Here is a 23867-nt window from a genome sequence, read left to right as displayed (position 1 = left end):
TATATATATATATATAGATAAACAAGAAATACATCAAATGATGAAAAACACTAACAATAATATAAATTCGTAAAAGAATACCACAGGAGAAGACAAATACAAGATGGAACATGAGAGAAACAATAAAGTAAAAATTGTTACTGTTAGTGGCTTCTGGTTAAAGTGCTTTTGAAAAGTTGGTGGTCTATTATATATGCAGTGAACACAAGGAAGGTGGTTACAATCTTCAGAAGTCCTCGGAAAGAAATGAGTTGTGCAGAGTGGAAGTGCTACAAAAAGGGAAGACAACCTCATGTTTGTGGTCCATGCGTGATGAGACATATTGGGGGGACATGATTTCGTGGTGTTGTGAAGGATGATGTATCAGGCAGTGAAAAAGGCATGAACCGAAGGGCTTATGGCGAGATGCGAGTCATGGTAGTTCAAGGCTGGATTCCATATTGATTTCATAAATTAGAGAAAGTTGTATTTAAAACAATTGCCATCATAAAAATAGAAGGAACATAAAATATCAGTGAAATGCATGTTTGCAATAGCCTTGGCTGCATGGCCTGAAATAAGTTAACAGACATGGTTTCTTTTTAGCAAGTAAAGAACAAGACAGTGCAGTCTGGGTGAGTAGTACTCGTCATCCACAGTATTGATACAAAATGTTTGGAGTTAAAAAGCGCATAACCACTTATTATAAGCAATTAAGGGGCATTGGCCAAGTCATATGTCACAATTATTGCACTCAGGGAAATTTAGAATATGAACACAGTTTGACACTATTACCACTTCAGTGAAGGGAGGGTGGGGAGCAGTTACATTGTATAGTTAAGTACCAGATGAAGTAGCTGTATGGCCTCATCCAGGATACAAGGCAAAAGTTTAACAGAGAGGCTAGAGATCTTTAGCTTTCCCTCCAGTTTATCAAAATGTATTCTTCTATGCATCTGTATGTATACATAGTGCTTCACGTAACATAGGTTGACAACAGAAACATTAAAGAAGAAATTCTTATGTAAATGAGGAAGAACTCTTACGACTGCATTGACCACTTTTATTACAATTTATTTATTACGATATATATATATATATATATATATATATATATATATATATTATATATCAACATGTTTCGACTGTGGCAAAAATGTGCAGCGCAGGGATTGTGCACAAGCAGTTTATGTGATACAAGCCCCATTTCACTTAGAAAATGTTTAGCAACAAAAAGAGAGTGCTAATAAAAAATTTAATGGGGTAACATGTGGCACAAAATTGCCGTTGGGCCTCTTTCATTAGCAGTATGCAAATATTCTTAAATTTTGAATAAATACAGAACTGTCTAATCTATTATATATTTGATTTACAAACATTTGCCTGAGGCAGAACAAACCTGAATTGCAAGAATTAATTAACTCTGCATGGAATGAAGACACGTGAAACTGTTTGATGACCGCTGGCTTAACATCTACCGACCAGCTTTATACACATTTAATTAGCTTTCACAACACATTAATTCAGAATCAAAATGCAAAGCATAAAGATTTATATTCCATAAGTACAAATGTCACGATTCACCCACGGAATATTAATGTTGCCTTTTCACATATTTTTTTTTGTTCCCATGCGCATATTCACAATGCAGTTCCAATGTACTCAACCCGTTTTACTAATTGTATATTTTACAACATCGCCAAAATAATTGCCATACCAAAATCAGGTGACACATCTTCTTTGTCTAACCACCGGCCAATTTCTTTAACATGCACGTGCTGCAAAATACTAGAGCACATAATCTTGAAACACTTAACAGAATTCGCGGAAGCAAACAATTTAATCTATTCAAACCAGCACGGTTTTCGAAACGGTTTATCAACAGTCACCCAACTCGTGGAAACCCTTCATGACTTAACTCAAAACATTAATGAGCAACTACAGGTAGACATAATCTTTATGGATTTCTCTAAAGCGTTCGATCGTGTTTCCCATGTTAAATTGCTTCACAAACTTAACCGCCTACTTGGTAACGGCCCTGTTGTTCGTTGGATCAATGACTTTCTGTCAAACCGCTCCCAATACGTAGAATATAATGATCACCTTTCTGATGCTGTCCCTGTTTTGTCCGGCGTTCCCCAGGGCTCAGTCCTGGCCCCACTTCTGTTCTTATTATACATAGATGATATAACCACCCAAGTCGACGTCACCATTCGCCTCTTTGCAGACGACTGCATTCTTTATCATACTGTGCGTAACCACGAAGATCAAGCAAAACTGAACAATTCCCTAAATAAGGTAGTGCAGTGGTGTGCAGACTGGCAAATGGTGATAAATTCCGATAAAACTGTCTGCATGTCGGTCACAAACAAAAAATCAAGTCTGCAGTTCCCGTATGGTTTCAATGGCACTATTCTACAAAGCGTCACCCAGTATAAATACTTAGGCGTAATCATCTCATCCGACCTCAGCTGGAACGCGCACATACAGTACGTAGCTAAAAAAGCATTGAACAAACTGTTCTACCTCAAACGCACCTTATCCCATTCCACCAGCCAGACAAAACAGCTTGCTTACGTGAGCCTTATCAGACCGGCACTCGAATACGCCAACATAGTATGGTTTCCACATTCCAAAAACCACATTCATACGCTGGAACGTATACAAAGAAAAGCTGCCCGATTTATCTATAACCGTTTTAAACGTACAGATTCACCAACCGAACTTCTTTCTCGCGCAGGCCTCGCTACCCTAGAAATTCGAGCCAAGGTTCAACGATTGAAGTTCCTATACTTGGTATTACACAGTGCGCTGAAATTGGATCCCGCCACTTTTATAAAGTACAAGCTCACTAGACCGACTCGGCATAAACACGCTTTCACGCTAGAGGAATTTCTTTGTAACAACAACACTTATTTCTTTTCATTCTTTCCGCGAGCTGTGCGAGAGTGGAACTGCTTAAACCCTGCTATTACTGCCCAGCACACACTAGAAACATTTACCAGTCATCTAGAAGAAGCAATCGCAATCACAACTTAGTCTTCTAGTTATTTTTTTTTTCTCTTCTGCAAGAGCAATTGCGTGAAGACCAGTGTGTTACTCAATAAATGAAAGCGTCCATGTTTTTCTATGCTAACTCCTTGTTTGCTCAGTGTTTGCTCACATTGTACTTTTTTGATGACCATATGCCCACTCCTGTAATAATCCCAATCGGGATTGACAGTATTGTGAAATAAATAAAAAAATAAATAAATAATATGTCCAACTTCTTCTTTTTTTATTGCAATTTATTATCAAGTTTCTTCTTTACTGTGTTGCTGTGTATAATGACCTTTCTTTTTTTCTCTCTTTCTATAGTAGCCTGTATTTTGACTTCCTTTGCTGGATCTTGTAAAGACACTATGCACATGGTCCCACACAATGCCCCAATTCCTGCCGCAGCCTATATAAAGGCCTAGAACAGTATGCTTTAATAAACAAAATATATACGTTATTATCGATTCTGTAGAGATCACCACAATTACATTATGTTACATATGACACTAAGGAGTTATACTTAGTTCCACATAAATGTAACTTTTCCATCCTACATTAGTCGTGGCTTGTTCATGTATCCAATTTTCTGTACCCTTAATTGTAACACTATCGTTGTTGCCCTCTCACATGCATGCAGCCCAGTCTGTGCTCCCTCTTATTTTTCTTATGCACATTTCACTTCTTAATTTTATTTTTGCCATGCCCATCACCTGACACTGGTAAAATTTGTTGTAAGATTTTGAAATAAATATAAGCAAATAAATATATACTAGGAAGCATAGGTACACATACCAAAACAAAAACCAATGTTCGAATTGATGTTTTGGTCAAGGCCAGGTATTTCTCAATAGTGAGTCATAAATCAAATGATTTTTGAAAAGTATCAGGAATCTTAATCACTACTTTCAGATTTCACTTTTGTAATAATATTTATTGACAAGAATATTCAGCAAACAGAGGAAAATAAGTGCCAGTATTTCAGTTAAATTGAAGATACTGCTTTGTGCATAATGCTACTTTCTATAGTCACAAAAACAACAAAAAAGAACAGCATGATGGAAAGATTGTAATGAACTTGCTATTTCACATACATTTGGATTGAAAACAAGAGTATGTTACTTACTGTTCATGCGTTGCCCATTGAGAAGAGCTTCGTACACAGTTGTCACCTCTGTTTCTGGCACGGTGCCAGCATTTCCAACTCTTATCCTTTCAGGACCCTATAAACAAGCAGAAAAGTAGGCATGTTCAACACATCACTGTCGATGAATAATATGCCCCGTGTTCAAAAACTTCAGAAGCACATGTATTTTGGTAGGCTGGTTTGTTTGCGACTTTAGTGGGAAAACACAGGCCTATGAATAGGACACAAGTGACACACAGCAGTGCTGACTAACAATTAAATGTTGAATCATTTAGGCAGTGACAAGCAGTCTGTCTGCACAGCATGAGAAACAGAGCAAAAGCATATGAGGGGAAAGTTTGGGATGATACTTCTACTGTGGTATTTTCTATAGAAAAAGTTTCTCTGAACATGCCTTCTATACATGCTGTTGTTCTGCTTTCCTTGTTGAGCAGAAAGGATATAAATACATATATATCGGCTTAGAGGAATAACATTTTTGTTGTAAGACAGTGCTGTTTGCCACTTTTTTACGTCCCACCTATAGCGCAACTGCAAAGTCGCACTGAAAAGAAAGAACCAGGGCTGCTATAATGAAGGGCACTTCGTACAGAAATTTATGCAACACATGCTGATGTGCTGCTCTCTTTATTTTGTTATTTGCCCACACTATGCTCATCATGCATCATCTTGTGCATCACCATGTTTTTGCAACCATGAACTACATAGGTCAGCATGTCTTGTCACTGTCTATTTCATCATTCCATTCTTTTTTCTTTCCAATAAGAAAGCATTAGGTCAGTTGAGGGAAGGACTCAAAACAACTATGTTGTGTGCATGTGTGATGTAGTTTTGGAAAATCAATGCCTCAAAAGAATTGAATGCTAACTCACATGCAGAAAAAGTTCTATAGTGAACCAAAGATAATATATTTTCATTCTTTGACTAATTGGACTACACAATCATCGGATTGGTATGTGCTTCAGCTAGTCAATGCATATACATGATGGGTAAACAGCTCAAAGACTGCACACATCAAGAGCGACAGAAAATGCACTGTCTAGTACTTGCAGTGTTGTCTCTGCATTGTTTATCTATCATGGTAACTAGAGATATGTTTTACTAAAGTGTCACAACTGAGCACGCAAGTAGACTAAATGTGCAAGTCTAGACCTGACAGGCACATGTGCGTATCATTCTGACAAATCAGCCCAACTTGGAAATTATATATGTGGAGGTTTTCTATATGTGACTTCTTCTCTGACTGAGAGAGCTGTCAGTCTGCCAGGTGCGGTGGAAAAGAAAGTGCAACACATAGCTGCCTAGTGACAAATCATACGACAGCTAAGCATGCACCTGCGTATGTTGTGAGAGGTGTACAGTGACATACACACATAGCTAGTTTATAGTATGCCAAGGCCAGTGTGCTCTCAATGCCTAGTTTTAATTATTTCATGCATGTGCACACACACACACACACACACACACAAAATGAAAAAAGAAGCGAAGTGCAATGATACATATTTGTGCATAAAGAGGTACCAAAGTCAATGAATGAAAATAAACATGTTGCAAATCAAAAAGCATGCAGACCATGGGTGAGAAAGAGCCTTGTATAAGAGAATGACAAGCAAGTTAACTGAAAAAGTACATATGCACTAGAAGTCAGATATTTGTGCTATATGTGGCATGATGAACCCCAAGAGAAAACTACTACACAATTAGCTGTGAGGCACATATTTTTTAAGCGCATTTGCTACCCAGACCTCCCTCTCCCTTGCCACAGCCATTCACAAAAAGTACGCCCAACCACGCGTACAATATTGCGGAAGAAGCTAGAGTGTACGGAGCCTGTCATATGCAAAAGACAACATTAATGAAAGCATTAATCTCCTTCACTGCCGGCTTCCACGCGACAAACAGGTTAGGTGCGTAGGCGTGCATCACTAGAAGACAAAAAAGGAGACAGGACAAATAATGTCACTAGAGGAAAAAAGCGTCGCCGGTGGTGTCAGAAATAATTGGCAGTTTTCCTTAACCGACGCAATGAAACCAACAATCCGGTCACTCACATCACCAAGGACGGCGGCGCGTTCAACTTTTTTTTTCCTCCGCTCTTTCTATGAAATATCGAGCGCTATTGCATGCGTCCCGTTGTGGACACTCAAGGCAACCTTAAACTGCAAGAAAAGGAGTGAACTTCCTTACGTTGCAACCTGCAGAAGACCACATCAGCCCGGAAGACTGACATGGCGATGTAGAAAAACACGGGGTTCGCAGCACGTGCGTCGGATACCGGATACACTTACCTGCAACAATGTTGATTGACAGAGGATGAGGTCAAGATCCTCTTTGCTCGCAGCACTCATCCATGATCGGCGGGTCTCCACGCGATGGGGACGTGGGAGAATGCTTAAGTTTGCCCATTTCGTGCGCGCGCCGGGAAATCGGCTGGCGATGAGCTTGAACATTGCGTGACCGATTGTATACGCTTCGCCCGCGAAAGCTGCGTGCCTGTGCCCACAATCCGTACAACGCACGAAAGCGGACCAACAATGCGTCGCGGTTGCCGGCCGCTCAACAAGTGGCGGCAGCGGCTGGCAGCGGCGGCGGCGGATACTGGGAGAGGAGAGCGGCTCGGCGGCCGGCGCTCCACTGGCTCCAACACCTTCCCTGCTCCAGCCGCAGCGGGGCCGGCGACTGCAAGCGCGCTGAACTCGTCGTCGCTGGTTCTCGCGCACTATGAGCAAACTAACTGAGGGCGCAAGGCACAAAGTCTAAAAGTTCTCAATGAGCGGATGTTAAGAAACGGGGGCGAGCTTATCATGACGCGCTCGCTGCCGAGAGGCCGGGCATGGCTGAGCGCCAAATCGGCGACACGTCGTCAGTTCCCGTGGACGACTGAGGAAAAAGCTGCAGTGCGCGAACGATACTGCTGTCCATAGCCTTTTCTAGGCCGCTCTTTGGCACTCATTGTCGCTGCAAGTCTGTGACATGCGGTTGACCCTTTCAGTCAGTCATTCAGTGAAAGGTGGGCCACAGGGCCGGCAACTAGCGCGCGCGCGGATTATATATATGTCAACCGATTAATCGCGATTAAACCATTGTTCGAGAAATTAGAGAACTTGAATTGCCCCGCAGAAGGCACTACTGGTAATTGTATAACTTCCAGCGTTTGATGGATAGGTGCCACAGTGCTACAGTTGACCCATAGTATAAAGAACGTTAACCTGCCAAGAGGGGGCCGAGCCCCACCAGCATTGGCCCCACCTTAAACAAATAGAAGGAAATCTCTTCCCCCCCCCCCCCCCCCCCACCTTTCCCGACTTTAAGCAATGATGTAGATTAATTTGTAGAACCGTAGAAGCAGCTGCTGCTTACTACGAAACATTGAAAAAAAAAAAAATAAGGAACGGTGAATTTTGTTGGCGCGTTTCCAAGAGCCGACCAAAGGCTTTTGTGCAATGCGCTTGAGCGTACGTACGCTCACTCTCGGAGAGCGGAACTAAAGTGCAACGGCGGGTTACCAAAATTTATTCATTTTCTACATAGCCAAGCGCGCTTGCTGAACGCTCGATGCAGGTCTATTTGAGCAAGGTAGGCCGTTACGACCATCTATAATGGGCATAAGCTTTGTTGGCTTCACACTGCTTGTGTAGCTCGTGCTTCTTTTTGACGACACGTCCCTGGTTGTTGTACGCATCCAGCAGTTCTTTGGCGAGCTGATCATAGAACCTCACTTTAGGGTCCTTGTCGTTGACAGCGTCGATCATCCACTTCATGCAAAGAAAACGAGACCTGTTCTGTGTCATGGGCACAGGTACTTGGTAAGTGATGCCACCTCGCTTGATCGGGCTTAGTTCCACTACTGGGCGGCAGTTTTCTAAGGCCTTGTGCAGGATAGTTACAGGGTTGCACTCGATCTTACTTTTCGACTCCTCATCAGTGGTGCGGTTGTACTTCGCGAGCTGGATCCGCTTCACATTGAACAGTCCTCGTTCAACGTTCTCTTTTGCGAGTGCTTTCTTGCCTTCGCGCATCAACATGTTTATGAACTTGTTGAGCGTAGCGTCATAAAATACCGAAGTCGACACATCGCTCAACGCTGCCTTGACAGGCACGAACTTGAAATCTTCCGCTTCCCCTGATGCTTCCAGTTCCTCCAGTTTCTTCTTGCCGATGAATGGCTCTACATAATTTTTGTCATAAACTGTAGTCCGCACTTGAGTAGCATAAACTGGGCACAATTTGCGAGAAACGACACTTCCAGTGCGAAGCATGCTTCCACAGACGGAAGCGGCCATTTCTGAAGCGCACCTACTGTGGCCTAACGAAACGTCAGTGCTCCGCCGCTAAGGTTGTGATCGCCGCCTCTGGCTGTGAGCATCGCGCCGCTCGCGTTGCGGCCGAGGAAAACGTTGACCATGCGTTGACCGCACCATTAATGTTCCAATAAAAATCGCCTCCAAGGCTGTGAAACCACACAACTTACCGCCGCATTTTTTTACGAAAAAAATGTTAGAAGGGCTATCTTTTAAAGTAAACAGCACGGAACACCTGAACCAGTGCCTTTAACGCACGTGGTGTCCTCTCACGGCGGCAAGTAAAATGCATTCTTCAAGATTGTTGGCATAGAGTTACTAGACTATATTAGCTCTATAATTGTCGGTCTGGCGACAATTTTTTTAGAAGCTTCTGCAGCCTCTACGCTCCACCGTGTGTAATAAATACTTAATCTAATGTGCATTTCAAAAGTGACAGTAATTATAATACTAGACAACATAAATAACCAATGCTTCGTTGATGAAATACTTATTAATTAGGAGACTGTTGCCGCAAGTTTTACCTGTAGACGACACAAAAAAGATTTAGCAGGTAACAACATTGGTTTAGACGTGGCTGCTGATTTCGTTTTCGACCACCGAAAGTTTCGTGCGTTTTTCAGCTGCCTATTGCTAAACAAATTGCCTCTGAACTGAGCTTTCCAATTAATTTAAGCTGAACACATCAGCCTGAGTAAGTACTCTTTCAACGGAACGCGTTTCCGTCTGTGATAGGAGGTCGCGATCTTCTGTGGCAATCGAGCAGGCACCGTCGTCAGTGATCGCTTGCGCACTTATTTACGTCGGTGATATCCGTTATTTTGTTTTTGTTTATCTTGAGCACGTTGTGAGACGAATGAGTAATAATAAGCTACAATTTCGCATCTGCGTTGCTGACTACAAGGTTGACTTGATCGTGTACTAGTCGCAGTTCCGAAAGTGCTCTGCCAACTGCAAAGACGGCCGTGACGCGCCAGATTCTACAGCTGCTGGAAAGCGGGCATTGAAATCTCTCCATTATATTTGCAGTCACCATGATGGAAGAAGCGGCAGACGACGCTAACGGGGATTCTACGTTCGAATTTGTGGCCGTCAAAGACACTGCGATGCACTCCGACACTGCTGAAGCAAAGCCGGGTATGGCCGCTGGCATTATGAACTTTTGCCGAGTCCTTCGTTTATTTTCTCTTACATGCGGAGACACTAATGAGTGCAACTTGACCTTTCTACATGTACAAAAACCGCGACATATGTGTTCACCGCTTTGCGGAAGCAACGCGTGGTCCTTTGCTCCCATTTCTTCGCTGCTCTACACATTCAAATAAAAAAAAAAAAAATGGGTGGTGGGGAGGGGAGAGAAATAAATAAAAGCGGACAAACCTACTCAAACGACAGACATCGTACACTTTCGGAATTTAAAGACATTCTTTTCCGTTATGCACTTCATGCAGCTAACAACTATTGTCCGTGAATTACTTAAGTTGGTGACCTAACGTCGTACGGTTGGCCTCAATTTACGCGTATGAATTTTCGTAGAATTCATTACAACTTACGACCGCCTTACTCTTCTGTATTCACGTTCTTGCAGCAAAAATTCAGCCTATAAACAGTTGTTCTTAAAGCGCAGCTCTAGCTGTTTGCATGAGTATAGGCCTTGGTAACCTGACGTCTAAACCGTTTATACCCCTATCGCATGCTACTTCATTGTGAAGGCAAGCTTTGAGTATGGCTGTCTTGGTGCTCTGTAAATATCAGTCGCATATGTTGAAGAACAGGAGATAGCAAGATGTAGAAAGAACGGTGGATACTCATTTGCATGAACGAATCCCTGCATGCGTTTAACAAGCCACGGTATTCCAAATGCAAGGAAACATATGTGAAAATAAGTGCCCTAACTACAGTGTCCCGGAAGTTGCATGCATGGATTCAGACAATTGAAGTGACTTGGCCCAATTCAAGTAGAACATGCATCATAAATAAGAAATACTTATGTCATAAGATCTGGAGTATATGATATTATGATATGCATGCTTCAATTGTGTCTTCAATTACAGCCTCTTGAATTAATACTGTTGCTACAATTCTTTATTTCAGAATAATATTAATAAGAAACTGTTCATTACCCTGAAGAAAACCTTATGCCTAGGTTGTGCCACTGCATTATCTCTAAGTGATAATTTGTTAAAAAGTAAAAGCAAGAAAAGATGACGGTGCAAATTGTATCACGGGTACCACTGTTCACATTTCATTTGATGCCAATAGCACATATGGTTTCGCCGAACTGTGTGATAATACTTGTCCCATACTGCATTATTTTACTTTCTGTTTCCTTTGATGTTTCTTTTCGTGCTTTCAAGTAAAAGAGAACCAGAAAGAAACAAAAATGTTGCAGTTTGGGGGGGGTATCATTGCACAGTGCTCTCAAACCGGATGGGCTTGCCTGTTAGTGATGATGACTGGACGTCATGCACTGTACCTTCAGTTGTACTTAGGCCATGCACTCTGCTATTTACATTTCATTTGACGCCGATAGTACAGTATCTTAAACTAGGCTTTGTATGCAGTCAAAAATTTTGTTGCAGTTGGCCTATAAGAGTCATTGCAAACTTGGAAGTATTGCAGAGAAGACATAAAACAGCTCACCTTCACCATTACTTGAGAGTGGGCTGGTCGTTACTCTATGACTAATAAACTAGAAGTGCAAGAAAAACAACAGTGACAACAGGACAGACACGTCACTGTCATGTCACTGTTGTCTCGCTTGCACTTAAGGTTTATTAGTTTTCAAAGTATTCATCTGCAGTCACTGGTGTTACTATCGACAACCTGTAACAATTGCTTTTACTTCACTGAGTCTATTTGCGATGGTTATTCGGACAAAGCTTCGCCACAAGTAAATGTTTTAGTCCCCTTCTTATTTGCGATGCTGCAATTTCTTTTAAGACTTCACCCCAGCACTAGCTCTTACGCTTACTGTCCATGTTCTGTAACAGCAAGGGGTGCTACAGTTGTTCATCCTTTTCTATTCTGAGAAAATGACAAAGGCGGGGTAGAGGGGTGGATTATATTCTGGAATTTTCTAGGTTTAAGGTGATGTGGTACCTTTAGGTATTTCATTCTCCTGTAACGCTGCAGACAGCTTACTGGAAACCAAGTTTTAAGTACCTGAAGGGATCAGAAAATTAAGTGTGTACATTGTTTTGTGGAATTGTTGCTGCACTTTCAGCACCTGCTATGTCTTACATGCATACATGTGCACATATGGCAAGATACATTTGATAATCGAAGTTAGACAAGGCTTTCCGAAATGCATTATGTAACGCAGCAGAGCATGCTCATGTGTTGAGCCTGTCTAGACTACGCCAAAGAAACCATACTTCAATCGGCTATGGAATGGTAGCTACTTGCAGTGCAACCATTTCCATGTTGCTTCTCTCTGCAACCCATGGGCACTTGCTGATTAAGTCATCACCACTGGATTTGTTGATGTATAGAATATTAGTACCCGAGTTTGTGCACTTATTATACACCACATAAATCATATTAGGACAAACATTATTTAGTAAAGATGCACGAAATACTGAACACTAAGAATGCAAGCTTCACCACAGAATGATATATATTGTGTGCATCATCGTTACATATGCCTTTATTTTAGTTTCACTGGTTCATATGTACTATATTCCGTGTGTTCACTGTGACACACATTAAAGCAGGCATTTCATGTTGCATCTAGAGGAAGCATATACCTATGTTTGCTGTAGCTATGTAGCATTAAATTTATGTATTTTAAACCACATAAAACATCAACTCCCATTTCCCAAGCACCAGTGTTGTTATCGTTGATTGTTTCCAATAAAAACACATACACTAGTTTATGAAAATGTGGGTACGCCATCTCCTGCAACAAGAACATATGAGAGGTTGAGGATCTAGTGTACTATCCTTAATCAGTTCGCAAACCATTTCTTTTTGTCTCCAAACTGGAACTGAACAATGTTTTGCTGCTTGAAAAATCGCCACTCAATTATGAGTGAAATACAAATTCGCAAGCATGCTTGAAAAATATAATGAATGCTGGAATATAACACTTTCTGGTTACAGTTAACCCTGTTCAGTTGAAAGCTTTGTCTTAACATCTCGTTTCATTGTGTAAATAAACCAACATCTTCACAACAATATCTTATTGCATGTGCATCATAATTAAAACCATATAACTATACAGGCTCTATACCAACACTCTGAAGAACAGTTCAGATACAGGAACAAAATCACAAATTCAACAGTTTCACAAGCACTGCATAATTATACCACAAATTTGCTTGTTATACACTACTATTAAAACAATGGAAGAACAGAACCTTCAAAACAACAACATACTGGCAAAACCAGCAACCACCCAAATGTTTGTCTACCAGCAGTTTTTTTCTAGCACATTTTGTACATATTAGGGAACTTTTGAAGCAGAAGAGTAATCAGAATTGTCTTATAATGTATGCAACACATATAAAGTGTAAATCTGGAGCATTATCTTGGCTTGTATAATTATAGACACAGTGCCTGAAGGGGACATGCACTTTTTGCACGGCCCTGCCATCCAGATGACAGTGCAGCAGGAAGCATGGAGAGGACACAGCAGATGACGCCGTCAAGCCCTCCAGTTGTCACGACAGTGCCAACATCTTTCCAGCCAGCAATGCCCCCGCAGACGCTGACCCAGAGCCAGGCACCTCTGCGGCCATCGCCATTCCAGCACACCCAGGTGACAAGTGCCTATTCTCCAGGTGGCATGCACCCGCCGCAGGGTGTGACGGCAGCAGCAGCAGTGGCAGCCCCAGCACCTGGAGCTTATGCATCTCAGTTTCCGCCACCCCTGCAGCCTGCCTATCAACCACCACAAATGGGAGCCCAGCACCAATCTCAACCACCGCCACAACAGTAAGCTAGAGCTTGTGTTGTTCTACGCAGTCCAGCCCCCTACTAGGTCTGACTGTAGTCATTGGTCATACTGTGTCGGCACACTGCTGCGATACTGCGTTTTGTGGCTCATACTCATATACTCCTACATAGCAGGCAATGCTATGAAGGTTAAATACACATCTCTCACTGCTGCCTGTGTGCTGCGTCTAAATGTAAAAGGTAGATTGTCATTAATAAAGTGCATGTGTATCCCTCCAAAGGTGTGTTCTCAGGGCAAACTAAACTTTAATCTTCTTTGTAGTGCCTGGAAGATTTTCACCATTTTCAAAGTTCACATGTTGGCAGGTATGCGAGTACCCTTGCTTTCATTGGCAAGGCTACTTCTTTCGGGTGCAGTTTGCCTGCCAACCGTTGTGAAGATCAGAATAGTGACGACACGCCAGCATGTGTCGTCATCCCTTTCTGTCTGATTCAGCGTGTTCTGCTGGAAACCATTTGTGCTTGTGAAGATCTTTCTTGACTTGGCGCCATGCCACAAGTAATCAGGAAGCTTGCCACTTGTGTACTCACATCAGTAGTCGTCATATCCCCTTCTAATGGTGTGTGCACATTTGGGCACGCCAAGATAGTGCAACAAAAGCCAAAGCACTAATGAAAATATTTATATTTAAAGTGTGTCTTATGCACGTTGAAACATTTCTGATTGGACCTGTGCTGCAAGTTTGACTAATATACAGGTGCTTTTTTTTAGCTGTGCCAAATTTTTTAGATTGCCTTTGGCAGATAACCCTTGATATAAATTGCTCGATGGGGTGGCCATTACTTTTACGAGAAACCAAAATCTTCAATTGAATAATTAACTTAATTACACTAATGAACTATTTAATCAATTACTTTATGCCACTTATTTCAATCTACGAATTATAGCCACTGAGTTGGCATGGCGTATCCACTTGAAATGAATTCTCTGGACAGCCCCAGTTTTGAGATATTAATTTTCAAAGTGTCCGACAACATGCATTGGCGTTCCAGTTACTTTTGTGCTTCAATACATAAAACGCAGTTTCTTAAGAAAGCAAAGTCTGTCTTAAAGAGCAAAATGTGTAAGAGAGCTTTCCAAGCTACTGGTATCGTAAAAGAACATTGGAATTGCTTTTCTTCTTGAAACTCTTTCTTTCTGTTCCTACTGCTGTGCTCACTTGTTTGTCATTGCTTTCAAAAACAAAATGACAAGATCTGTCACCTTATTTTTTTCTTTCCTTCCCCTCTTCGTAACTTCCATAGTTAATGTTATTGTCCTCTTCACTTCCTGAAGAGTAGGCAGCTATTGTGCCTCTTCATGTGGCACTTGCCAGCCTGCTCCTTCCTTCTTTTTTTATCATTGTCAGTGTGTATGTACATATATGTTTACAAGCCAAATAATCGTAAACCCTAATGATAATCTTTCTTTTATTTATTTTTTATTTTTTTACTGTTTGATCATTTGGACAATCTGTGTTCAAGAAATCGGTTGGTGGCAGTAGACCTTTGATCCACACTGTAGCATCCAAACTCTACTGAGGCCGAGTTTTTTGTTTCTTTGCCTTCTTAAGATGCCAATTGTGGCAGCGCCCGTTGTCACTTACAGAAAGGGAAGCATGTTTCATTAGGCTTAGCAGTGTCAAGACAAACACCATCTCACTAAATAACAACAAAACATTCATAGTACTTCGATTTTTACATCAGATGAGACGCAGCAAGGCTCGATTTTACCATTTGTTTCTTGCTGTCATGATATTGACACATACTGTTTTTCTAGTAGAAATTCTAGCACACTTCTTTCAGATAATAGAATGACACTCGATCAGCAAATGTGTATGCCGTTTGATAAAACTTTATAAAATATTTTAATTTGATACTAAGGTCTTCTCAATATGCCAGATCTGGCATCGTCTGCGTTGTTGAGACGTCATGGCGCAGAACAAAACTTGTTTGAAGAAATTTTTGTTATGGTACACCCTTGTCTCAATCTACTGAAGTAATGTATTTTCTTTTATGCTTTGCATTGTCTGATGTTGCAAGAATGCAGCATTCTTCTCGACAACTGCCTTTCTTGCTTATGGCTAACGCTTCAGCTGAACAATAGCAGCTTGCGTGACCATTGCATGGCTTTGCCATTTAAATAATGCATGTAAAACACTTTTTCACTTGTTAATGTGCTTTTATATGAATTGTTAATGCATGCTTTGATGAACGAGGCATGCAAGTTTTTGGTTGCCTGACTGGAACACTTCATTACATTCTTGTCTGAATGGCGTGTTCCAGTATAAATGACTAGTACATTTCCTGCTGTGCTGCTCCACCTCATGGCTGGCTAACACCACAGCATGTGCGCTGATGTTCTGCTTGTTTTTATTGACTAGCACTGTTAGCATGCCTGCATCTTGTTTCAGGTATTACGCAAGTCAACCTAACTACTTCTACCCTGCAAAATCGTAAGTGCTTCTTCTGCCATGACGATAACAACTATGATGAAATTTTATTTCTTTGGACCTGTACAGAGGGTGTGCTTCAATGCCTCATTGGTGTTGCAGCAACATTTCAGCTCCTAACGTTCAGCTAACATGCGGTGCAGTCCACGAGTAAAGGGAACACCCTAATGTGTGGCTCTCACTTTGCTGGCCCTCTGGCTGCCAGTACCGGCAGAATCTATGTCAAAGCATTGCACAGCTGTGTAGGAATGTGCCAGTGTTACCAACTACAGGTCATCTGCTGCAAAGCTGAGCAATTGTACAGTGCTCACGGGATTAGACACAACAGGAAAACTTTAAGTAGAACACTCCATATGTGCAATTACTGGAGAGTACCGTGTCACATCACTACGAATCTGGTTACTAATGGTGATGTGGATTCTGATTTAAGTGCGTGAGCCAAGATTAGGTCAATGTTACACAAACTGCAGGCTGTTGAAGCGAAAGCATGTATGTTAGTTAGCCCCAAATTCATTCATTTCATTCCACGAACACTCTACACTTGCCAGAGGGAAAGAACTTGCATGTGCTCTATGCTGATGTGTTTTCTTTAACAGTAGACTGCACTGTGTGCTTAACCTGCTATCTGTGCTCCGGCTACACATTTGCAGATGAGCTAGGATCATCGACCTACACGAAGATGCGATAAAGAACTGTACTGAAGAAGAACAGAGTATGCTATCGTGGCCTAGTGTCAATAACACCACTGAAGGATAGCACTTTCGTGATTTCATTGCATATCTTTACGAAGCATGTACACGCACAAAACTGCGCATATTTTTTGTCCTAGCTGCTGTCGCAGAACTGCTGCATTTGTTCCAGACTGCCACAAAGACCAAATCTTGCTGTACATGCTGCTAAAAAAGTCTCATTTTGGTGCTAATATAAAGGTTAAATTAAACTAGATACAGATGATTGTGTTTTATACTCAGATATTCATAGCAACTACGACCATTTGCTGGTAAATCAAGCTTTGGAGAATGTTACCTTGTGGTGCGAAAAATGGCAAATTATGATCAATCATGACAGAACAGTATTTTAAAGTAACTCAGCAGATAGAACCACTGCACTTTCAATATGGCATCCAAAATGTGATACTATCTGAAGTACTAAATATAAATACTTAGGTCTTTCGATATTGAGTGATCTTAGTTGAAATAAGCATATTAATTATGTTGTCGCAAATGCTAACCACAAGAATTTTTTTTTCTGAAGTGAGCTCTTAAGTTATCGGTTCCTTCTGTCTGACTTTTGGCTTACAAATCTATTTTACAACCAATTTTGGACTATGCCGTAATAATTTGGGACCCTTTCACCAGAAGTAACATTAATGAGCTAGAAAAAGTACAAAGAATAGCTGTGTGATGTGTCTTTAATAATTTCTCCAGGGCATCAGTGACAGATTTGTTAAAGAATGCCAATCTTCAGCCTTTAGAAAAAAAAAATTGCTGCTCCAGACGAAAGTTTTTGTATCAGTTGATCAATAGATGTTTTAAGATTGCTATAACTAAAATATTTTCGTTCTCTACAGGATAGCCATAGGACAGAGGCATAACTTAACAATCACTCTATTCCGCACATGCAACAGTACATTCAAGTACTCTTTTTCCACATACAATAGTAGACTGGAATTGGCTCAGCAGTAATACAGTGACAGCACAATCATTATTGGCTTTTTCTTCCTATCTAGAAGCCTGTAATTACATTTCTTTTAATGAACTGCATTTTTATGAATATTTGGTACTCTGAAATCGTCTGTACTAAACCAAGTTTGTAAACTATATATTCCTCTATTGTGTCTTTAGTTTTCATGTACCACAAATATCTCGGTATACACATATCCCACAATCTTTCCTGGTCAAAACATACTGACACTGTAATGGCTAATTGTCTTTGCAAATTGTTCACCCTCAGACGGTCGCTAAAATTCTCCGCACCAGCTGTCCGCCTCCTGGCATATAGTACAATAGTTCGTCCTACTTTAGAATATGCAATAATCATTTGGGACTCCTACACAAAAACAAATAGTATTGAAAAATTATAAAGAATTCAAAAGAAAGCTGTCCGATTCATCTACAATTCTTACGGTCAAACTTCTATAACAGATCTCCTTAAACGTAGTGGCTTCTCTTCTATTACAGAACAAAATCGTGTTTCCCGATTAAAATTCTTTTTTCAGCTAATGAATGGCCACTACCATATTGATACCTCACACATCTTAACACCTTTAACTGGTTATGCTACTTGTCATAAACACTCCCTAGCAGTGACCCCGTTAACACCGCACAACAGCTGCTTCAAGTACTCTTATTTCACAAGAACAATAGTTGATTGGAATAAACTTCCTGATGACGTCGTTACACAACATTTTTTATCCCGTTTTCAGGCGCACCTGCATTCATGACTCTACCGCACATACTTTATTTCCTCCTTTCTTCATGCATTTTGTCGTTTTGCCATGTTGAATTCAAGCATCGGCATGATTGCTTGAACTGTATGTTTATATGAATGTACTTGTATGTTCCCACCATGCTAAGATCTTGTCAAAGATCGCAGTATCTATAGACAGACAGACAGACAGACAGGCAGACAGACAGACAGACAGACACAGACAGACAGACAGACAGACAGACAGACAGACAGACAGACAGACAGACAGACAGACAGACAGACAGACAGACAGACAGACAGACAGACAGACAGACAGATAAATAAATAAATAAATAAATAAATAAATAAATAAATAAATAACTAAGTTACTGTACTGCAGTCTTGAAGGACTGTAGCATATACCGTATTTATTTTATACTATAGTTACGCAGCTATATGCTGTTATTGTATTGCTTACTACGATTAATGTATGTTAATTTTCTCTCTCAGTGGTGTGAAGAATTTGCTGTGCCTGTGCATACCACAATGTTTTGTAGCGTGATATGTAACCATTGTGAGTTTCTTGTTGTTAGCATGAGCCCAATTTGTTTTTGCAGCATGCTTGCCATTGATGTATGACTGTTGTACCACCCTGCTAAAATCACCTTTGGTGATTGCAGTATCTATAAATAAGATGAACAATAAATAAATTAATTGTGACAGGTCACCTTCAAAGGCTCCTGTTGGAGGTGTGGGGGCCAATGATTACGAAAATGAAAGCAGCTTGCGCTTCTGCTTCTTTGTAGCCAATATGTGGTGGCACGTTAGTGTTTCCTGTTATGAACCTTCCACTTTATGGAGAGTTGAGAAAAAAAATAATGTGAGTTGCATTGTCCTTGGCCTTGTAAGTGTGGCAGTTCCACTAAGCCAAGAATTGCTCAAAACAATAAAGGTCACCTGCAAGCAGCTACAGCAGTGACCAGAAGTGAGCGTAAAACAGGAGTGAAACTAGGGTGAATCTGATGTACCTGGAAGAAAGGCAAATGAAGAGAATCTCCAGGATCAAATCAAATCAGCAAAAAAGATGCTGAAAAAGGGATGAAGGCAAAATGTTCCTCCAACATCCAGAACGGTAACACACTGCTGAAGGAGGGCTACAAAAGGATCTTAGAAGATATTGTAAGCCTGCAGTTTCTGTGGCTTAGTAACAGTACTAGTAACAGTGCAAAGTAGCAACAAACATACCATAATGTGACACTCATTTTGCCTACCTTGAGCACTCTTTACGGATGAACAGGAAGACATATAGAGATAAAATTTAAAATGGAAAGTCGAAACTCTGAATTATATCTAACTGGTGTAATGAAATGACAGAGGTGGATTAAATGAAAGCTAGGGGAAAGCAGAGCTTGTACAGAAGCTATATGAGGGTGAGTCAGAGCTCTGAAAATGCTAGAGTGAAGATGGAGTTCGTGCAAAAGCAGTGAGAGAAGCAAAAAGTGAACACAATTTCTTCAAGTTAACGACATATCATTGTAAATGGCTCAAGGCTGCAAAGGGTCTGACCCTGCCATTATTTTTCTGTTTTTAACTCTTGATGTCAACTTGCATTTGTCCGCACGAAGTTGTCCTGATGTCCATGCTAGTTCTCATATGATACATTTATGGTTCTTTATCGAGTGCTGTTAAGCCGTTGTTTTCTTTCAAAATAACTGTCACCATTTTCTTTAGTAAATCAAACTCTGAGCGACTTGGCTAGCTCTTTTGCAACTTCCCGCTATCTCATTTGAGATTAGTGCGTTTGCAGAGTTCATGCAACAGTTGGCTTTCCTAGTGCAGCCTGGATTAGTCATGCAGTTCATGTTGCTAGGGCATAACGTGACATGCCAGCATCTTGAAACTTTCCATTGTAGTACTGCTTATGATGAGGCTTTTGTGAAGCAGCAGACTATGGTGTAAAGTTATGCTCTGTAAACTAAGAAGGAGAGCTAACCTGTGCATATAAGTGGTCAAGAATCAGAGAGAGAGAAAAAGAGGGGGAAAGGAGGGGGGGCCTTATTATAATGGCTAATAGTCTCAGTCCTTTCATGGGCTATCTCGTATGGTCACAGTGGCCATACAAGATAGGCCATGGGACACACTAGCCCCTTCGATGTAATTGATGTCTGTCGAGAAATGAGCACTGTGGTTTGGTGGAGCTCTGGGGGCTAGATGGTCAGCTAGACCCAGAGCAAGAGTATGAATGTGGGACATAGTGTGAAAGTGGGACATAAGAATGGGTGAGCGCTGGCGTGATTAAAGGCTTTGTGGGCTGTCTCAATATAAATGAGAAGTGTTGGGGTACTACCCACACACCTGGCATATTTGGCAATCTGACTGTCATCCTACATGGTGTTATGCAGCATCATTTGCAAGCGTGTCTGTGCGTGGTAAATGTGTAATGTATGCATGCACATAGGAAGAGGACAGTAATGCCTTGCCTTAAAATGAATGAAAAAGAAATGTCTTAGTGGCATTCCTTTGCAAGCTTTCTATAGATAGGAGATGTAGTGTGAAATACGAGAACGCTGTGCTGGTGCTGTTTCTTTGTATTTGCAGTGGTTCGGGTGATCAGTCCTTCTCAGTCTCCCTGCCTGCAGACTACGACCAGAACCTTCCACAGTCGTCATCTGGCACTGTTGGTGTCTGGGGCTGGTTTAAGGGCAACGATTTCCTGAACAAGGTGGCAGAGAAAGCTAAGGTAGGTTGTTTGGGGTTTAACTTGTTTGAAGTGTAAACTATATGCACTCTCTTGGTTGGTTGTATGTGCACTTATAACATGTGTCAGGCTTCATTACACCAACATTACAACACAAGTTTGCTGAATTATGAACTACGACTTAGCATCATTTTTGCTGCTTTTCCTGTAGAGGCAGTTTTCTTCAGGTCTTCCACAGACTTCTGCTACGTCATTACTGAACATGGCTCAACGCAGGACAGCACACATACGGGGCTTTTTTTTTAATTTACAGAATTAAAAAAAATTGCCTGTGGTATACAGCATATTGCTACTTCTTGAGCTAGATTACTAAGATTACTCTCACAGGCGGACATTTTCTGCACAAGAAATTAAAAGAAATGCTTGACTATTTGCAAAGCTTTACTAATTAAATTTCATACTAATTAGCTTAGACGAATTAGTTAAAGTTAGTTTAATAAATTAGCTAAAAAGCTACATTTTGTAACTTTTTGTCTGGGGTCCATTCTCTAATTGACTGCGACAGATAAAGCCCTCCCTCAAGAATTTATTTATTGTAGCCGGCGACTTCAATAGTCATGTCCACGTGGAACGAATTCGGAAGATGACATGAATTTCTAAGTATGGTGTTCCCAAAGTTCATGACGAAATGCATTGGTGTTCCAGTAATTTTCGGACTTCAGTGTATAAAATGATGTTTTGGTAAATAAATAAGTGGAACAACAGTGCATTTTTACCACAAGTTTGACATCCCTTATCTCAAAACTGGTGCTAGTTTCAATATTCGTTCCAAGTGGGTGTGCCTTGTGAAATCACTGGCTTCAATTCGTAATATTGTAATATGTGTGCTAAACTAATCAGTTGAAAGGTTTGTTAGTGAAATTTTGTTAATTAGCCAATGATGCACTTTAATTTCCAGTGTAAGTAACGTTTATCTCTGCAAGTGATGCAGCTCAATGAGTATATTTGTGTTGTGTAGCTCAGGAGATTTTTAAAACTTTTGTTAATGATGAAAGACAAGAAATAGAAGTGAGTAGAATTGGGGAGTGCATACAGCCATCTATATTACCACTGCAACTGCAGCCGTGCTCGTCACCGGCTCTGTTCTCTATCGGATTATGCAACGAGACAAATACTACTTGCTAAGTATTCCTACCACGGCAAATATATGCTGCCAAGCACATCATTCCTTTAATACACTGAATGAATTTCTTTAACTCTTTCTCTCGTTGTAAAGCAACTACCTTTTCTTGGCTGTTATCCCCGTTTCATACACTGACCTTTTCCGCTAAGGGCACTTGCTCACGCACAACTGAGTTGTGGGGTGCGTTCATTGCCAAACTGAAATTAGCTCTTGGTGACACATGTGTTGTTTTGCGAGACCTTTATGGCATCTGAAAGTTTAGATGCTGCGGTTGGTTGTATTTGCCATTTGGGCCAGTGATTCTAGGCTGCATTTGTCATCGAAATCTGCTGCGTGTCTCTTGTCGAGATGCACTGAAATGTACTTTTCTTTCATGGTGAATACACAGTTCACTACCGTATATTTGTAAACATATTTGGGACTACTTTCACTGTTTTTATGGCACCCAGTAGCTGCAGCTTCCATGGTAACATAGTTTGGTTCAGGAATCTTACAGTCCTAGAAATTTTTCTTGCTATCTGTGTAGGAAAACATGTGTTGAGAAAAGACATTGCATATGCAGAGCTGACAGCTTCTAACTGCACAAAGCAATATATTTTGTTTTGGCAGGACATGCCTTTAACTGCTGGTTTCTTGCATAGTGGGCCATAAGTGCCCTACAGAAATGAGCATAATGCAGCTTCTGTCACCTATACATTGCATTTTAGCATACTCCCTCTCATCTAAGCTGTATATACTGTACTATTGTGGTAGCGTTAAATACCCAGTTTTGCAATTCGCGGCACATCATATGCTATTCTATGTTCTCCATATAAAGCCTGTTTGAAGTGCTTGACTTCATGGTCGGAAACCAAAATATGAGTAGAAAGGCCTTTCTGTTGTTTATTACTGTCTGTCTGTCTATGTGCCATAATATCTATCATATACTGGCCATTACAGGGATTTGGAAACAGATAGTGACTAAGCAGAACAAGAACCATATGATTTTGAATGTACAGGGCTGGATGGAAGGAGATATTAAATTGTGGAGTCAAGATTGGTAATAATTTGTATATATAACAAGACAAGATGTTTTTGATCTTATTTACACGTGTATGTCTTACATACCATAATGCTTAGTGAAACTGGCTTATTGATTTTTTGTGATGTTGTGTACATGCAAGTTCTGAAACTCTGTTGTGCTGGGAATGTTATACTGTCACAGGTTAAACACCTAGGTTTAAGTTTATAAATTGGAACATTCGTTTATTTCAGAACTCTGTTGACTCTATGATAACAACCTTGGACCCAGGAATGAAAGAATTCATTTGTGAGTGCCTGCTTTGAATGCACCTTATGAGCTTTTGTGTATATTTCTTGCAGGATATCACTAATAGCTAAATAAGAAGCGAGATTATGTGGTAGTTAATCTCTATAAAACATTCGCTGCTTTTTCACGAACTCCAGGAACAGGATGGGATGACACCAAGACTTTAATGCACTATGTGTAGCTGTGGTTTGTTTCTGCGTCCATGTCCACAAACTTCGTAAAATGCAGTGTTTTCCCTTTCAGTATGTTTTGCAATCTCACATTGGCATGTTTAAATTGGTAAACGGAGGCCAGCTGTTGAGTGGAGAGACCACCTGGCACATGAAAGCAAAGTTCTTGTCGTAGCAATGAAAGGTGTCATGGGATGTCATGAGAACTTTATCACCTGTGTAGAGACATATACCCTAAGCCAAAAAT

At 40.8% G+C, this 23867-nt stretch overlaps 3 protein-coding genes across 5 annotated transcripts in view; 1 reads left to right on the top strand and 2 right to left on the bottom strand.

Annotated features, from left to right (window-relative positions):
• The window catches only part of LOC126541626 (long-chain-fatty-acid--CoA ligase 5-like), an 87770-nt gene extending 80834 nt beyond the window's left edge, over positions 1-6936 (bottom strand). Inside the window, exons 1-2 of one of the 2 annotated variants that reach the window (XM_072286470.1) lie at positions 6448-6936; positions 4139-4235 (exon numbers count right to left, since the gene is read on the bottom strand). In XM_072286470.1, the coding sequence (XP_072142571.1) occupies positions 4139-4235; positions 6448-6609 (259 nt within the window). In that variant the 5' untranslated portion in view covers positions 6610-6936. The remainder of the gene's footprint in view (positions 1-4138; positions 4236-6447) is intronic. The other variant, XM_050188470.3, reaches the window with a different exon arrangement.
• Positions 6937-7656: 720 nt separating this feature from the next.
• On the bottom strand, positions 7657-8481 carry mRpS7 (mitochondrial ribosomal protein S7). Its single transcript, XM_050188486.3, has one exon. It carries the CDS (start codon positions 8440-8442, stop codon positions 7744-7746), a length of 699 nt encoding a protein of 232 aa, XP_050044443.1. The 5' UTR covers positions 8443-8481; the 3' UTR covers positions 7657-7743.
• Positions 8482-9016: 535 nt separating this feature from the next.
• The window catches only part of LOC126541629 (protein PRRC1-like), a 31377-nt gene continuing 16526 nt past the window's right edge, over positions 9017-23867 (top strand). The window contains exons 1-6 of one of the 2 annotated variants that reach the window (XM_050188475.3): positions 9017-9154; positions 9490-9597; positions 13062-13398; positions 15813-15854; positions 20859-21000; positions 23396-23450. In XM_050188475.3, coding sequence (XP_050044432.1) covers positions 9495-9597; positions 13062-13398; positions 15813-15854; positions 20859-21000; positions 23396-23450 — 679 coding nt within the window. In that variant the 5' untranslated portion in view covers positions 9017-9154; positions 9490-9494. The remainder of the gene's footprint in view (positions 9155-9489; positions 9598-13061; positions 13399-15812; positions 15855-20858; positions 21001-23395; positions 23451-23867) is intronic. The other variant, XM_050188476.3, reaches the window with a different exon arrangement.

This window comes from Dermacentor andersoni, chromosome 2 (genome assembly GCF_023375885.2).
Source record: "Dermacentor andersoni chromosome 2, qqDerAnde1_hic_scaffold, whole genome shotgun sequence".
Taxonomy (NCBI): domain Eukaryota; kingdom Metazoa; phylum Arthropoda; class Arachnida; order Ixodida; family Ixodidae; genus Dermacentor; species Dermacentor andersoni.
Note: the sequence above shows the minus strand (reverse complement) of the source record. Positions and strands in the feature narration are given on the sequence as shown.

Bases quoted from the DNA above. Each gene is read 5' to 3' on its own strand.
- mRpS7 (XM_050188486.3), bottom strand. From the start codon at position 8,442: ATGGCCGCTTCCGTCTGTGGAAGCATGCTTCGCACTGGAAGTGTCGTT.